The sequence below is a fragment of the Populus euphratica genome, unplaced genomic scaffold, assembly GCF_000495115.2.
Source record: "Populus euphratica unplaced genomic scaffold, PopEup_1.0 scaffold76.1, whole genome shotgun sequence".
NCBI lineage: Eukaryota > Viridiplantae > Streptophyta > Magnoliopsida > Malpighiales > Salicaceae > Populus > Populus euphratica.
Window position 1 is genome coordinate 107,692 of NW_011499890.1, and position 15,464 is coordinate 123,155.

The 15,464-nt window shown below is 36.4% G+C and overlaps 2 protein-coding genes and 1 long non-coding RNA gene across 3 annotated transcripts; 2 read left to right on the plus strand and 1 right to left on the minus strand.

Moving 5' to 3' along the window:
* Positions 1-1,767: 1,767 nt before the first annotated feature.
* TRO (histone H3K4 methyltransferase TRAUCO) lies at positions 1,768-6,592 on the plus strand. Its single transcript, XM_011033750.1, has 2 exons — positions 1,768-3,047; positions 6,064-6,592. Exons 1-2 carry the CDS (start codon positions 1,913-1,915, stop codon positions 6,327-6,329), a joined length of 1,401 nt encoding a protein of 466 aa, XP_011032052.1. The 5' UTR covers positions 1,768-1,912; the 3' UTR covers positions 6,330-6,592.
* On the plus strand, positions 5,282-6,055 carry LOC105131002 (uncharacterized). Its single transcript, XR_843343.1, has 3 exons — positions 5,282-5,293; positions 5,356-5,716; positions 5,828-6,055. It is a non-coding gene; the product is annotated as an uncharacterized LOC105131002 (long non-coding RNA).
* Positions 6,593-7,898: 1,306 nt separating the features above from the next.
* LOC105131004 (ABC transporter G family member 15-like) lies at positions 7,899-15,328 on the minus strand. Its single transcript, XM_011033751.1, has 9 exons — positions 14,803-15,328; positions 11,124-11,203; positions 10,539-11,000; positions 10,224-10,340; positions 9,908-10,039; positions 9,177-9,461; positions 8,822-9,094; positions 8,621-8,728; positions 7,899-8,540 (listed from the first exon to the last, which is right to left on the minus strand). Exons 1-9 carry the CDS (start codon positions 15,074-15,076, stop codon positions 8,175-8,177), a joined length of 2,097 nt encoding a protein of 698 aa, XP_011032053.1. The 5' UTR covers positions 15,077-15,328; the 3' UTR covers positions 7,899-8,174.
* Between the last annotated feature and the right edge of the window lie 136 nt (positions 15,329-15,464).

The following is a 15,464-nucleotide window of genomic DNA, read 5'->3' on the forward strand; positions in this document are numbered from 1 at the left end:
TTATGAAATTATTTTTTTTTAATTTCATTCTCATTCAACTTTTTAATTTGTAAGATTTGTTCCTTATTATTTTAATAAACTTGATAAAAATAAAATATTAATAAGTTATTTTACAGCTTATTTTTCATGACATAACCAAATATTAAAAAGTATTTTTTAATTTATTTTTTATTACACTACTAAACATAAAAAAATAATTCAATTTCTTGAAATTCACTTTAAAAAAAAATTACTTTTCAATAAATAAACAAGATCAAAAAAATAATTATATTCTAAAAATATTATCTTTATAAAATAAATATCTTAAAAATAATATTTTCAAACTTCTAAACCAATTTCATATTTATTTTCATCCGAAATTATTTTTAACAATGGTGCGGTGAGCGTGGAAGCTGGTGTTTTTATTTTTCTGAACAAGCTCGTGAATGCTAGTCTTGTCCAAACACATCAACATGCCATTTATAAATCCCAATGCTTATCTTATAATTGCTCCATCTCCCATCCACCTCTTCCAAAAATGAATCTTATTGAGCCACCGACAACCATTCAAAACCCTAACCGGAAAGCGTTTCAAGTGTGATGAACTTAGATCGAAACAGTAAAAATTAAGCTGCGAATGAAAGAGCTATAAGAAATCACCTGCACAAAATGAAGCAAGCCCCTGTAATAGTAAAGAATCTAGCACTGGAAGTAACAAATAACGAAAACTCATAGTGACAGTACACAAATCCAAAGGATCGAGTGTCCTTAATTTAAAATTTTGATTCCATGCAGGCTCAATGCAATCCAAGGCACATGTTGAGTAACAGACTGAAGCTGTTTAATTTTTAATTCTTATAAACGTCATAGTATACAAAGACAGAACAACAAGTTCAGAGATTAAAAGAAAACAAACGGATAGCTCTGTACCCAAAATGGAGCTGATGATGAGAATTCTGGTTACTGTAAATCTGGTAGATAGAAAGTATCCTCTACATTTCTAAACGTCTTGTTGCCTCCTTCTTCTGATCCTGGCTGCCTTCCGGCGACATGGAACTCGAACTCTTTCGCATTCATTTCTCTCTTGCAAAACCTCTGGCCGTAAAACCCAGCAAAAAAAAAGCGACAAAAGAACCCTTTAATTTATAGATTTCAGGTGGGGATGGTGGAGATAGCTCCATTATACACCAGCAGAATATTTGAAAGCCCAGCTGAGTTACACACACCCAATAGCCCAAATCACAAAGCCCAAAGACCAAATCTCAAAGCCCAATAACTAACTTTAAAATCCATCAATTTTATTTGATTTGGGTTTCACCTCAATTTGCACCCTAACTTACGTTATTTATCAATCAAATACTAAAACTAAATATTCTAGCAATCACCCCCCTATATTGATTGTAATTAAGTTTCTAAGGGAAATTACCAGCTAAAACTCCAGCGAATTAGTTTCATGCACCAGAAAGAGCCCCCAAAAATGAATATGAAACCGTATCAGGGATACAAAATACCATCAAATGACTCGATATTTAAGTTTATCATAAGGTTTTTAAGAGAAATTTATCAGTTTCCTTTTCAAGAACCAAACCGATTTCCTATAATTTGAGCGGGTGATTTCCATCGAAAATGCAAGCTTAAACTTCTCTTTAGGGGATGATAGCGGTCAAGTTGAAACATGAAGTAGGTGATTGAAAAAAAAAGAAAATTTGGGGGTTAATTGATAAAATAGGTATAATTTTGGGGGGAAATCGAGGTTAGCCCTTCTACTCGTCCTCCCACGCATTCTTTCGTTCACAGTTCACGCCTCGTCCACTTCTAATTTCTAATCCATGTTTGTCTTGTCTTTGCTTTTAACTTTTTTCCCCTTCTGTCAATGACCCAAAAACTCCTTTCGCTCCTTCGCTAATCTACAAGTCAAAACCTCTGCGACCTCATGGATTCCCTTCAAGCCACCTACAGAGAGGAAGAGGAAGAGGAAGAACAACAGCAACCCAACAACAGCATCACCAACCACAGTCCTCCCACCCCCCCTCCTCCTCCCCCCACCACCACCAGTAGCAGCAGTCCTATTGAACTCGAAGAACACCAAAACGGCACAGACCCACATCAAGGCGACACTGAAATAACTCCAATTAACAACACGACAGCCAACCAACAACCTCAACAAGAGGACGCCTTTGTATCAGCCTCTGAATCTCTCTCCGAATCAGACCACCCGACAACCTCAAACGACACCGAGAAACCCACACCTAAATCTCCCAAAATTGAAGACACTGAAATTGAAGACGATGAAGATGAAGAAGACCCACCGCCTAAAAAACAGAAACAACTCTCCTCTTTAACACAGAAACAAGAGCCACCCGAACCAGCGATAACTGCAGAAATCGAAAACAACAATGGAGCCTTCGAGTTCAAGAAACCAACCAAAATCACCCCAACAACAACAAAGAAAAAGAAGTCGAAGAAAAAGAACAACAATAATGTCTGGGTTACAAGATCCACACGCAAAGGCAAGAAAAAAACAAAACCAAACCCGCAAAACACTCCATCAGAAGACACTGTCTTAATCACTCCAGCCCCAAGATTCCCTGACAAAAGCGACGACTCCCCAGACTTAAAAATCTGCTTATCTAAAGTATATAAAGCAGAGAAAGTCGAAGTGAGCGAAGATAGATTGAGTGCAGGGAGTGCCAAGGGGTATAGAATGGTGAGAGCTACAAGAGGGGTATGTGAAGGAGCTTGGTATTTTGAAATTAAAGTTGTTACTTTAGGAGAAACCGGACACACACGACTTGGGTGGTCTACGGAGAAAGGGGACTTACAGGCACCAGTTGGATATGATGGAAATAGTTTTGGGTATAGAGATATTGATGGGAGTAAAGTGCATAAGGCATTGAGGGAGAAATATGGCGAGGAAGGGTATAAAGAGGGGGATGTTATTGGGTTTTATATTAATTTGCCGGAGGGGGGGTTGTATACTCCTAAGCCTGCTCATTTGGTTTGGTATAAAGGGCAGAGGTATGTTTGTGCTCCTGATGCTAAGGAAGATCCTCCCAAGATTGTTCCTGGTGAGTTTTTGTTTTTCTTATATTGTTCACTCTTGAATCTTATGTGTATTGCAATGTGCTGGTTAAGTAAGGAGTTTTTAAGGTTATCTATTGTTTGATTTTAATAGCATTGGTTATGGTTTACATCGAGGACTTTTAGGAGGCTGAAGGTCCTGCTTTTGTCTTGCATTTAATAAGAGAATTTAGGATTGTACGAATTGACACGACAGTTTTAGCATCAAGAATTTAGCAAAGAAGGTTGCTTTAAATTTGAAGAATAGTGTTGCTTGAAATTGGAATTCTGTAATTGCAAATAAAATGGGAAATAAGTAACGTGTTGACTTCACCTCCCACAAACGAATCTGTTTCCTGTAGCAACGATATTAGCTAATGGTGTGGGTGGGAAGAAGATTCCTGTCTCGTAGATTTTATTGTGATGGGATGTTCAAGGATGATTATTTTGTCACTATGAAGGTTTTTATTTTTTTTATTTTTTATGCATTCGGATACTCTGTATTGTGAATCTGAGTGAGTTGCAATTAAGTTCCTCATTGTTGTGAAAAGAGTCATGTCAGTCTTTGAGTGTGAATGCTAGCAACATAGTCCTCAATTGTGGACGCAGAGCTACTTCTAGCCTTCCAATGTCTGACCAATGTGGCCTTTCTTTCTCTCTCTCTGTTTTTTTTTTTGGGATAAGTTTGGCTGTGCTGAGGTTAGCAACTTGGTTTTTCTTCACCAGAGAGAGTGGAGGTGGCATGCCAAGGGGGTGCTTATTGTTGAGGTGTTTTTAATCACATCCTCTTTTGTTTTCCTTGTGGCATTAGTTTCCAGAAATTAAGTGTCGTGATCAAAATTAAACATGAGCTGATGGTATTGTGGAAGCGTAAGGTAGGCTAAGAAGAGGTCATAGATCACCTGTTTTGCACGTGGCATTTGTAGTCTGCTCTCATCAATAGGTCTGTTACCCTGTGGGAACTTGTGTGTTCCAAATGACTAGGCATTCCCTTGCATGCTTTTGTCCATTGGATTACATAAGGAGCTACCAATTGAAACACCCCTGGATTTAGAGGCTCTCCTCTTCTCCTGTTGTTTCCTGTACTGGGTCTACTTGTTTTGAACAGAAGATATGGTGAAAGTTTACCTTACTCCAACTTGCGGATAATTTTCAATGATTATAGTCAAGCACAAATTCTTTACCTGGATGGATGTCATTTTATAAATTAGGAGCCGAATTATCTAATCTGAGTATCTGATATATAAGTTATGATGGTTAAAGAATATATGGCCCAGTGAAGGTCATTTACACAAAAAGCTTTTCGTGCAAATTGAATTCCAAAGTGAGTCAAGTTAATTTCTTATTCTTAATATCCAATGATACGATAATATATGTTATTGCCAACTCCCTGTTATTGCAGAATAATAGTGAGATTTACATTAAGGGCATCTTAATGTGTTGTATGAATAGCCATATAGCCGCTTCCCCGCTGCTCTTGTTCTTTCTGGAGGTTCTGTGTACTCTAGTTTCCAGAATAAACAGTTAGAACTTCAAGAAACATTAAACTTTTGTCTGGTTGTAGACAAAAGGATATTTTTGCATTGCCCTCAACTCATTCTTTCAAACCTCTTGGTGACTGCATTGGAATATTGTCTGTTCTCAGTATACAAGAATAATTTTTCTTCTCAAATGAATTGAGGCTCATGTTGTCTTGTAAAAAAAATCTACTTACGAGACTAGTTTCTATGTCTAAATAGACAAGGGATTTGCCCTCATAGGAAGTAGAGAATGGTTGGCAAGTTGATTCTCCTCTGAACTATTCTTGTCTTTTGATGATGGATTTCTTAGGTTTCTGTCCTTGCTTCCAAAGTTCAGATCAACCATCCTAAACTATGTTGTGGTTTCCTCACAGTGTAGGTTCTACCATCTCCACCTGAGGCTGGGCTTTTTTGGGTTGACTAACATTGTCTCTATTGTTTGATCAACACCCACAACCCTCTTATTTCTCCTCTAAATGAGTTCTTCCCATTAGAGACCCCCCCACCCTCCCCGGGTGTTGAAACTTGGATATTGTTTCAAGGAAGGGTAGGCTTGGAGTGCAAGAAGGGGGGATTAGGGTTAGGTATGTCAGGCGAGAAGAGATAGGGCAGCTCCTCTCTCTGGCAGCGGGTAGCATGGCTTGTAGCTAAGGAAAGGTTTCAACCTTTACTGCTCAACATTCACATGGGAGAAGCGGCCATGGGTCCTACTATGCAGTTAGATAATGTGTGCGGTCTGTGATTTATTGGTGGTGTTTGGCTGTTGTTTCAGGACAGAAAAGACAGAGACATTGAGGACATAAATATGTTTGATTGAAGAAACAAAGATAAAGATATAAAATAAATTTGTTTGAAATAGTTTTGAAGTGAATTTATGTACTTTCAAAATAGAAGAGATACGTCCTATATGTTCCCATTATCTGTCTTTTTTTTCCCGAGACAGTAACTAAAAGCTATCAATTTCCTTTCCAAGCAGCTATAAATCTTTGAATCTGGCTGGCAAAATCTGATTTGGTTTAGGTTTGGCCTGTTTATGCTGATGGCAAACCAAGTTGTAAATTTTGAATCATCTTTCAGATTGCTTATGAGACTTTTCACATTTATCTTATGCAAAGTGTGTCTTTGACATTAGATTCTTTTAATCTGATGGAATGGACATGCCTGACCAATTTATTGCCAGCCATGCCTTGCATTGTAAAGAAGAATTTGCATTCATCAATTTATTGTTGAAATATTATGTGAAATGATGTGTGTTTGGGGGTGCATACTATACAGAACTCACCAATTTATTGATGAAATATCATGCGGGATACTGTGTGTTTTGACCTCTGGGTTGCTAGGTAGGGCACGCCAGGGGACAAGCTTGGTGATAACTTGTTCAAAATCTTATTTTAAAATGAGCATGGTTGATCCATGCCCTACTCTTGGGGTGCTAATATGTATTCGTGCTTGATATGATGGATGTTACGACTAACTGTGTACTAAAAATTATTTTCTTGTGCAGGAAGTGAGATATCTTTCTTCAGAAACGGAGTATGTCAAGGTGTTGCGTTCAAGGATTTATTTGGTGGCTGTTACTACCCCGCTGCTTCAATGTACACTCTCCCTAATCAGCCAAATTGTGTGGTCAAGTTTAACTTCGGCCCTGATTTTGAATTCTTTCCAGAGGATTTTGGAGGACGCCAAGTTCCCAAGCCTATGATTGATGTTCCATACCATGGGTTTGACAACCGTGCTGAAAATGGTGTGAGCGATGAGAAGAAACATTAGCAAGTAACCTTTTTACCATCTGCAGAGTTGGGAGGTTGATTTGAATGAGCATTCTATCAATAATTTTAGTTACTGATATATTAGGACTGACAAGTGAACTGATTCAGTTTCTGTGAACTAACATTTTTTTTAGAAGATAAAAAGAGAGTTGATTTCTGCTTGTGAGATGTGATTTTATTTCATGAGCCCAATGGTACCCCAGTACTGTTTCTTGGTATGGATTGGTTTTTGTTGATGAGAAGTATTATTAGCTTACAACAGCATATCTGAACTGATTTGCACATTTTTGAAGTGATGTGATACCTTTCTCGGAATTCCTATTCACAAGGTAGATGTTTCAGAAATCATGGCTTAAGGCTTATGCATCATGTAAATCTCTGTTTTGCGTGCTTTTCCAATATCGCTGTGGTTTCGGTAAGTTCTCTGCTATTGTTGGAAGATGATGGACTGTCTAGATTGTCAGTCTTTTTGGTTGATTAAAGGGACGGTTCCTTGAGATTACTGTCCTACTACTGTTTTGTGCTAATGCATGGCAGCCGATTGTAAGTCAAATATTTGAATCATTAACCTCTTGAGCAACTTGTGGCTAAGCATGATTTGTTGAGTCTATGATGTGCAAACCTGACCTTTGCAAGTTTCCTAGCTAAAGTGGTTCATTTTGATCGGACAGGCGAGCACCAGACTGAATTAGAATCTGTGGATGCGTTCTTAAATTTGCCATATGAGCTCAACATTAGGGCGTGTGAGCACGTATTCTGGTTTGGTTTGACTTGCAGCAGTACGAAGTTGAGTCCAGCATTTGATTGTCATTACTCAATTGTGCATTTGCTTGATAGAATTTCAGGCACGCCTGGGCTTTAAGAAAAGTGGTATTTTAGAGTGGCACGATCATCACCACCGAAATCTTGATTAAGAGGAGTTAACATTGTCTCCTTTTGGATACAGCTGGGCAGGTGCTGCTGAATACAGTTATGTTGTGGTTGGAAGCATAATGTGATTGTTTATTTAGAGGTGATGGAGACAAATGGACTGACTGATACATGTTCTTGATTTTACCTTTGAATGGTTTGGGTAACGTTAATGCTCAGGTTCAAATATACTTACAGCAAGTAGTAGTTGGCAACATGCACAGTCATCATTTACGAGATGCTCACTGCGTTCTTTTCACTTTTCTCTTTTCTTTTTGCATTATTTTTGCACACTGAATTTTCTTCATTGAAAATAATAATAATAATAATAATGATGTGGACTTCACAGTTTGGACCACATACTGGAAATTAGGCTCACGAGTACAGCCGGCAACCTTCTCTTGATAATCCAAACTTTAACCTTGCATGTGGGCACATTCAACAGGGGAAAAGCTAAACAGGCCATGCCCAAAATCCAAATTATGGTGCTTTCAGGTGTCGATGCGCATTGCTTCTTCAGATTGCAGAGAAGTTCACTAAGAAACCTTATCCCAACAAGAAGGTTGCTTAACCTTTACCATCGAGTCTTCCTGTATACCTTGAGCGCTTCAAGCTTGTTGTCTGCTTAAGGGGTAAAAGCTCGTCTGTTTCTCAAGAGAAGTTGTCTACCAACTGTTGATTATTATCATACAGAAATGTTATCATGGACCACCTGTCACCATTTTTAACGATACATAATACTTTTCCACGCGTGAGCACAAGACATTTCAAACGATTAGAATAAAACGTGAAATTGGTTTGTAAAAGCAATTCTTAAATTTTAAATGGTTAAAGCAAGTCTATGTATGGTTTTTTTATTCGTTTTACCCTCACCATAACTCTCTAAAATATCAGGCAGGGCTAGCGTGCACCGCGGCCATGTGTGAAAAGTGTGCTGCTAGTAAGGAATTGGAGAGCTGAGACCCTCTTGAGAAGACAAAGAATGAGCAGGTTGGTGTCTTTTTGAAGGGAAGGGTGAATAAGAAGTCTTCCTGAAAGATGGCCTCTTCTTCAGATGCTTTAGAGTCCTCTTGGAATGAAGCTTCCGAAGCATGGGGAGAGTTCTCTCCTTGAACTTGAGAATGGCAAAGAAGAGAAGTCTGAAAGCAATGAGAATGATCAGGACAGCAGACAGGTCCCACCATTTTGAATGATCAAGACTAATACCAAGCATGGTTGTAAGAACTTCTTCTCCTTTCAGTTTTGGACCGCCAGGTACTAAAGGATCAAACTCCAGCCCAATCATGTCGTTCTTGTATGCTCCCTGCATTTCCCATTATAGGAATGGTAAATATCATGTGTTGAATACATAAAAACTAAGATTCAATCTTGCTTGTACCCTACCTGCAATCCCCATGATCCAAAGTTGATATAAGAAATTGGGTAGCGCCAGAAGACCTTAGGAATATCAGGCAGCAACCGGAAAAACCCAGAGGTCATCATTAGGATTCCCTGAAAACAAATATCAGTGGAAGAGAAACCATGGATGAAGTTTAGGAATAATGATGATGGGATGAAAAAGATGAATTAAAAGGCTATTCTTACAATATATGCTGATCCAATAACGAATCCCATTAGGTAGTTGGGGACTAGTGAAGCTATAGTCATCATGCAACTCTCCACAGTTGCTATGCTGCTTAGAAGGTCGAAGAAAACATAGAGAAAATTTGAAAATTCTGGCCGAAACTTCACCATGTAGTAGGTAATACTTGAGGTGCCAAATGACATGACAGTCAAGTAGGGAAACGAAGATAGAAAGTTTGACAGTACATAAACAGCGACCCCATAATACCCACTGAGCCTTTCCTTGTAAAAAACCTGGGTAAAGCGTTGAGAAAGCTTAACTAAAACTTAACTAGCGCCATATAACTCTACTAAAAGTTTATTTTGAGTAGTTTACCTTCAGTTCTTCAATGAAGGAGGGGAAGCCTCCAATGGACATAAATGTCATAAATCCTGACAGAAATCCTCCACAAGCTCCGTGGGCCAATATTGCAGTATAACCTTTGCCAACGTCTAAAAATATGGTACCGACGCAAATAGACAATAAGATGTAGACGATAATCCTCACCCAATAGTACCCCAAATCTCTCCACATGTTAATGAAAGATCTCCTTGTCAACGTTGAAAGTTGTTTCCACCAGTTTGCTTGGTTTTCGCTTCTTATATTAACCACAAGCCCTTTCTGCAATACAGAATTCATGTTCATGAAAACCAGTTCTTCAGAAATAATATTTACCGAACTTTTTTTTTCCCCTGTCAATGTGTGTGATGTTGATTCCTTATATGTATGTAGCAGCATTGTGTAAACTATATAGGATTTCTCTAAGTCTAAGGGCACACGTTAGAGTAGGTTATCTCGTTTCTAGCTGTTTGATCTAATGTCCGGCAATTCACGGGTAGGTAGTGATGTAAGAGAATGCTATAATTTTAAAAATTTCAATGCCTTCTAACATGTGCACTGAGGGCACATATTTGAGAAATCAAGTTATAAATTGCATTTAAGGTGTTATGTATTAAGAGATCAGTACCCTGAGAACTCAAATCACACAGGGATGCTAGAACGAGACAACTGCAATTAAGGGAGGAGAACTAATATGCACCATATGCAGAAATATTTGAAATGCTTACAATCGCCACAATTTCTTGAATCCTAGCTCTTGCATTTGCTGCATGGTTGGAGGACCTGTACTTCTTGACTAACGATGCCTTAATCTCTGCTGTTGGCAAATTTGCCAAAGAATCTGATGGATTTTGAATTTCCTTCAGTTAAAAAAAAACCCAGAAGAGTTATAATTCAGTTAAGCGATTTATAGTATGAAAAGAAAATTCCAAGTACAAGGGATGGACAGGCATTAAGATCTAGCTGACATGCACATTCGGTAATTTTTCCTTTCCAGAAATGATGACAGAAAAAACTAAACTGCCATAGCATACTTGCACATACTCTGTGAGATCCCATCAGGGTTGCAGTGACAAGGTCGAAGTCTGAATTAATACAACGTAAGAAATGATCAGAAGGGTTTCTTCTACTTGGACATGGGAATCCAGCTTCAGAAAAGAACTGCAAAATTAGCACTCCAGGTTAGATTCAGATGCAAACTTAGAATTCTCATTGAAATGAGTAATTTTCAGTTTGATTATGAGATAATTAACAAGATGCGCATAATATATGTTTTAGCAGCAAGAAAAGTGAGAAAACATGTTGAATTCTACTTGCAATGTGCCCAAGGAAAATCCAATATTGTTTATACACTTGTACCTCTAACGCCATCTTTGCCTCTCCAAAATAAACTGTTTCGCCACCAGATAATAAGAAAAGCTCATCAAAGAGTGCGAAAACTTCGCTACTTGGCTGGTGAATAGAAGATATGACGGTTCTTCCATCGCGAGCAATATTTCTAAGAGTTTGAATTACAAAGAAAGCTGCAGCACTGTCCAGGCCACTTGTAGGTTCATCAAGAAACAAAAGCTGTGGCCTTATGAGGATTTCAAGTGCAATACTTAGTCTTTTCTTCTCCCCACCACTTATACCTCTTAAATGCCAGTTTCCAATCAGCCGATCACTGCACTCTTGGAGACCCATTTCCATGATTGTCCCCTCTACAACGTCATCTATCTCTTCTTTAGCCATGCCGCTTGGAAGTCTCAAATGAGCCGAGTAATTCAGGGTCTCTCTAACTGTGAGAGTGCCCAACAGTGTATTTTCTTGTGTTACATAAGCCTGATTAATGATACAGCATTAGAAGAGAAATATGTGTATTTCTTCAAATTTTCATATGGGGGAACTAGGCTATATCATTTTTCACTAATTAATTTTTATGAACACAAGAAACTAGAATCTTACAACACCACCATAGTCCAGTCTCCTCTTCTTCCCGTTGAGTAGAACATTCCCAGTCATCACAGCATTCCCTGCTAGTCTTCCTGCACAAATTTCATAGATTGCAGGAATAGACAGTCAGTACTGTTAGTATTAAGTGACGTACAAATCAATAATATTTCCCTCCTATTCATTAGCTATATAACTCAAATCTATTGAATATGATTGAGCTGCAAATAATAGGTTGGAAGCTGGAACTCTCTTGCTACATAAGCTCCTCGTGATCACAAAATGATACAGAGGTAGTGAGTGTTCTCATGGAGAACGAGCATGAAATAGGGTCGGCTGGATTCACAAATGGGATATTGGTCCAGAGGCAGTCTTCATTATGCTGTCATCATAAATTAAGATAAACAGCAATTGATGGGGTTGGATAGATCATTGAACGTGATGGCAAATTGGTGGCAAGTGATCTAGCTCATTGTCCAGCCCAAGGTAACCAAATGAAGAAAAGAAAAGTAAGATCATGTTTTGTGACATCTGCAATTAAGAGAGATTTTGTTTAGCGGAATCATGTTTTGTCTAACGACTGCCTTCTGTTGAAGAGGAAAGTTTAAGATATGTCGATTGTTGAGCCATTATCCTGATGTCTTAGTGAGGGTTAGGATGATACATAAACGCAAGATGAAAAAGAAAATGATAGAAATAAAAAATCATTCTGACATTTTTCAGAGGAAAATATATTTGATTCAATTCAATTTATACGCACACACAGAGGAAAGTTATTTAATGAATAAATGATCAACAGGAAATTAAATGAATTATAAGAAAATAAATTATTTTAGGAGTTGCTAGATACGTTGGAGAATGCGGATAGAGAATTTTTTTGACATAAAAAAGTGTTAGGTTAAAAAAATCAAAGTATTAAGTTATTGATTTAAATAATATGAAAAAAATAAAAAAAAATAAACTAAAAAAAATAATTATATCATGGAGAAAATGATCTTTCCCTCAAAACTTAGTGCATTGCTTCTTTTTTTAAGGGCAAATCATAATTATATTATTACAATAAATAATAACTTGTGTACAGTAATTTTTTAAAGGGATTTAGTTTTATTTATGTATTAATTTTTGGTTATTATTTTAGAAGATATTTAACTATGATTAGTATATGCTAATTATGACAAATAAACTTTTTTTTCTTCGTTACCTTTTCATTGAAAATATAATTCATATATATTATCAAATATGTATGATTATTGCATGCTTTCATTTGTGGTTTATATTATTGAGAGTGTGAAAGAGTAATGAAGATTAGAATGATTAGTTCTTGATTCTTATACGAAATGTTTTCTAGAGCTTACTTTCCTGGATAATTTTTTAGGCTGATTTCTTTTTATTTGTGTTTTTTTTTAAAAAATTAATTTTATATTATTTTAATGTTTTAATATAAAAAATAAATTTTAAAAAATAAAAAAAAATATTATTTTAAAACATGTACAAACATGTAATATTGCAAAAATAAAATTTATAATAATCTCAAATACACTTAAAAGGGAGTTATAGCGGTTGTTTCTACCACTGTCAAAATAAAAAATAAAAACAAAACAAAAGGATTTTCTGTTCTGCAAGAAGATAAAATAAATAAATAAATAAAATATTGGTGTTGTATTAAAAAAATACGGTCAAGTTTTATGCTTGAGTGGAAGCTGCTGGTTTCCGTCCGAGGGTAGTCCAAGCAACGCTTTTCTCCGACCTCATGGGGGACAATTAGGTTATGCATGGTATAATTTTTTATAAATTGATTTAAGTTATTTTTATACTTATTTTTCAATTAAAAAAATCTTAAATATGTTTAGATATGACTTTTGAATTAAATCAAAAGCTTGCCATCAATTTGAGTTAAAATTTTCATTTAATCAAAAATTAAAACTTTTATTTTTTTTATTTTATGTATTTTAACTTATACCATGTTCTTTTTATGACAAATGTTGGTTTAAATCAATCTCAACAAACATGTTTTTATTTATTTAAAATCATTTAATTTATTTTTTATCATTAATTATTTTAAAAAAACTTTTAAATTATCACCCAAAGTAAAAAATTATTTATTATAACTCATGTTAAACAAAACCTTAATTTATTCAACTAATTAATAATTTCGATGCAACAACTTTTGAGTACAAAGTAATAACCGTTCAATTTGAACTGAATGTCATATATATAAATGTGCGGTCCAATTTGAACCGGACAGTACATGAATCTAGTTCAAATTTAAGGTATTATTACCTAACTGTTTAAACTTAAAACACAATATTAATGCACATTGATCACGCTCTCAAACGACTAATAATAAATATATAATAATGCTTAAACTCCTCTAATTAACCATCATGTTAGCTAGTAGTTATGGCTTAACAAGAAATTCTTTTGCTAAGGAGAACTGATTATTGCTAACCTATTTAGGAGTTTGCATTTTATCTTGTATATAGATTAAGTTAGGGCTTTAAACATCAATTTACACCAATAAAAAAAACAACAACTATGATGTTAGCTAAATAATAGCCTTCAAAATTTAACAAATGATTGATATTTATTTCTTATTTACTTATAAAATAAGTGTAATTAATGTGCAAATGCATTAAAGCCTAGTATTCGCTTCAAGATGGGACATCACCTCCCTTCCAAAGGAGTAGGTCTGCGTTTATTTTGACTCCTTCCAAAGGCTCACCAAGTGCATTTAAACCTCACTCACAATGTCACATCAACTATGTATGGTGTTACATGGCTAGGACCAATCAATAGAGGCTTTAGCCTTGCTATGAATGTACATGCATACACACACATGTATACATACAAATATACGAATGCTAGCAATGGCAACATCGTTAATTGCATGCGTGCGTGTATATATATATATATATATGTCACACGCTCTGTGAGCTCCATGTGCCTCAGGCACCAGCATTTATATGCGTGTGTTTTATTGTGACAAACCCTATACAGGGCTAGGAGGGTGTTTCGGACAGAATTGTGATTAGTTTTTTTATGGAATTTATATAAAAATATATGTATTTTTTTATTTTTATAAGATGTGATTTATGCTTTAAAAAGAGAATTGTATCTTAAAAAAAAAAAATCAACAACAGTGTGGGACTATTGCTTAAGGTAATTTGTTGGGACTGGTAGGGGTCATAAAAGCATGGATGGGATCCTAGAGATGGAGTGCCGGCATGCTCATTAAGGCATTGGCATGTTCGAGCCATCATCTAATCTAAAGCTTATTGACAACGATTTTCAAGTTCGCAGAACATAGTTAAGATTTTGATTTCTCCTAGTAATAAATGCTCGTGCTTGACTTGGGCACCTTTGGATCTATTTCCTTCATGGCTTCACTGCTTTTGCTAAAGATCGATGAAAGATTATGTCAAGTTTGAAAACATCAAATTATACCAGGAGAATATAGAGACATATATATATATATATGCATGCATGCTTACGATTATCTGGAAGTAACTTGAAAAATGAATAATTAATTAACCATGCACTCTACCATATCTAATGCTATCACTGCTGTTTTCCTAGTGCGCGCGCCTGGCAAACAGAGTTCCTAGTCTTGGATCAGTACTTGGAAATGAATCTAGAAAAGAAATCCTACACTCCATACTAAAATTGCCAGAGAGAGGGAGAGAGATGCAAAAACCTGCTAATGCATCAAGAAGGGTAGATTTCCCAGATCCCGATGGACCCATAATAGCCAAGATTTTATCAGGCTCGGCGTATCCATTTAGCCCATTAAGCAATCTCCTTGTAGGTCCATTGCCAAAATTTGGCAGAACCACTGTTAAATCCTCCCATACCAAGAACATAGACCCTACTCCATGATCTCCTCTTCCTCGTGGTAAACCTGCGTCCGCATTCCCACCTCCAGAGCCACCATCTCCACCACTGCTGATTACAACCTGCTCTATCTCCATAAAATGCAATAACTACTCTCAAGTTGGGATTTGAAAGCAAAAGAACAGGCAAAGAGAAGAGAATTTATAATAAGAAACTAATTATATGTCTTTGTGGTCAAGGGATGGCTCGAAGGGAATACTGTTTCTTTCTTACTTTCTTTCTTCTGGTGAGAACAGGGAGATGGCTTTCCAAATTCTAAACTCAGCAAAGAAAAGCAGAATAGAGGAGTGAATGTGCAACAGAGATGGTCTGATAGCTTTGGCCAGTACTGGTGAAGCAGTGATATAGAGTTACTTAGCTAGGCAGCAAATGCTAATCACCCAACCTGCCATGCATCAATGCTTCATTAATAAGGTGCAGGACAGAAAACGATCACTTTTACTACCAGTAAAAAAAAATTTCAAC

Excerpts from the sequence above, each read along its gene's own strand:
- TRO (XM_011033750.1), top strand. The coding sequence starts at position 1,913 with ATGGATTCCCTTCAAGCCACCTACAGAGAGGAAGAGGAAGAGGAAGAA. Across the intron at positions 3,048-6,063 it reads TCCTCCCAAGATTGTTCCTG|GAAGTGAGATATCTTTCTTC; the intron begins GTGAGTTTTTGT and ends TTTCTTGTGCAG.
- LOC105131004 (XM_011033751.1), bottom strand. The coding sequence starts at position 15,076 with ATGGAGATAGAGCAGGTTGTAATCAGCAGTGGTGGAGATGGTGGCTCT. Across the intron at positions 11,001-11,123 it reads GACTGGACTATGGTGGTGTT|GCTTATGTAACACAAGAAAA; the intron begins GTAAGATTCTAG and ends ATCATTAATCAG. Across the intron at positions 9,462-9,907 it reads TTCAAGAAATTGTGGCGATT|AAAGGGCTTGTGGTTAATAT; the intron begins GTAAGCATTTCA and ends TCTGTATTGCAG.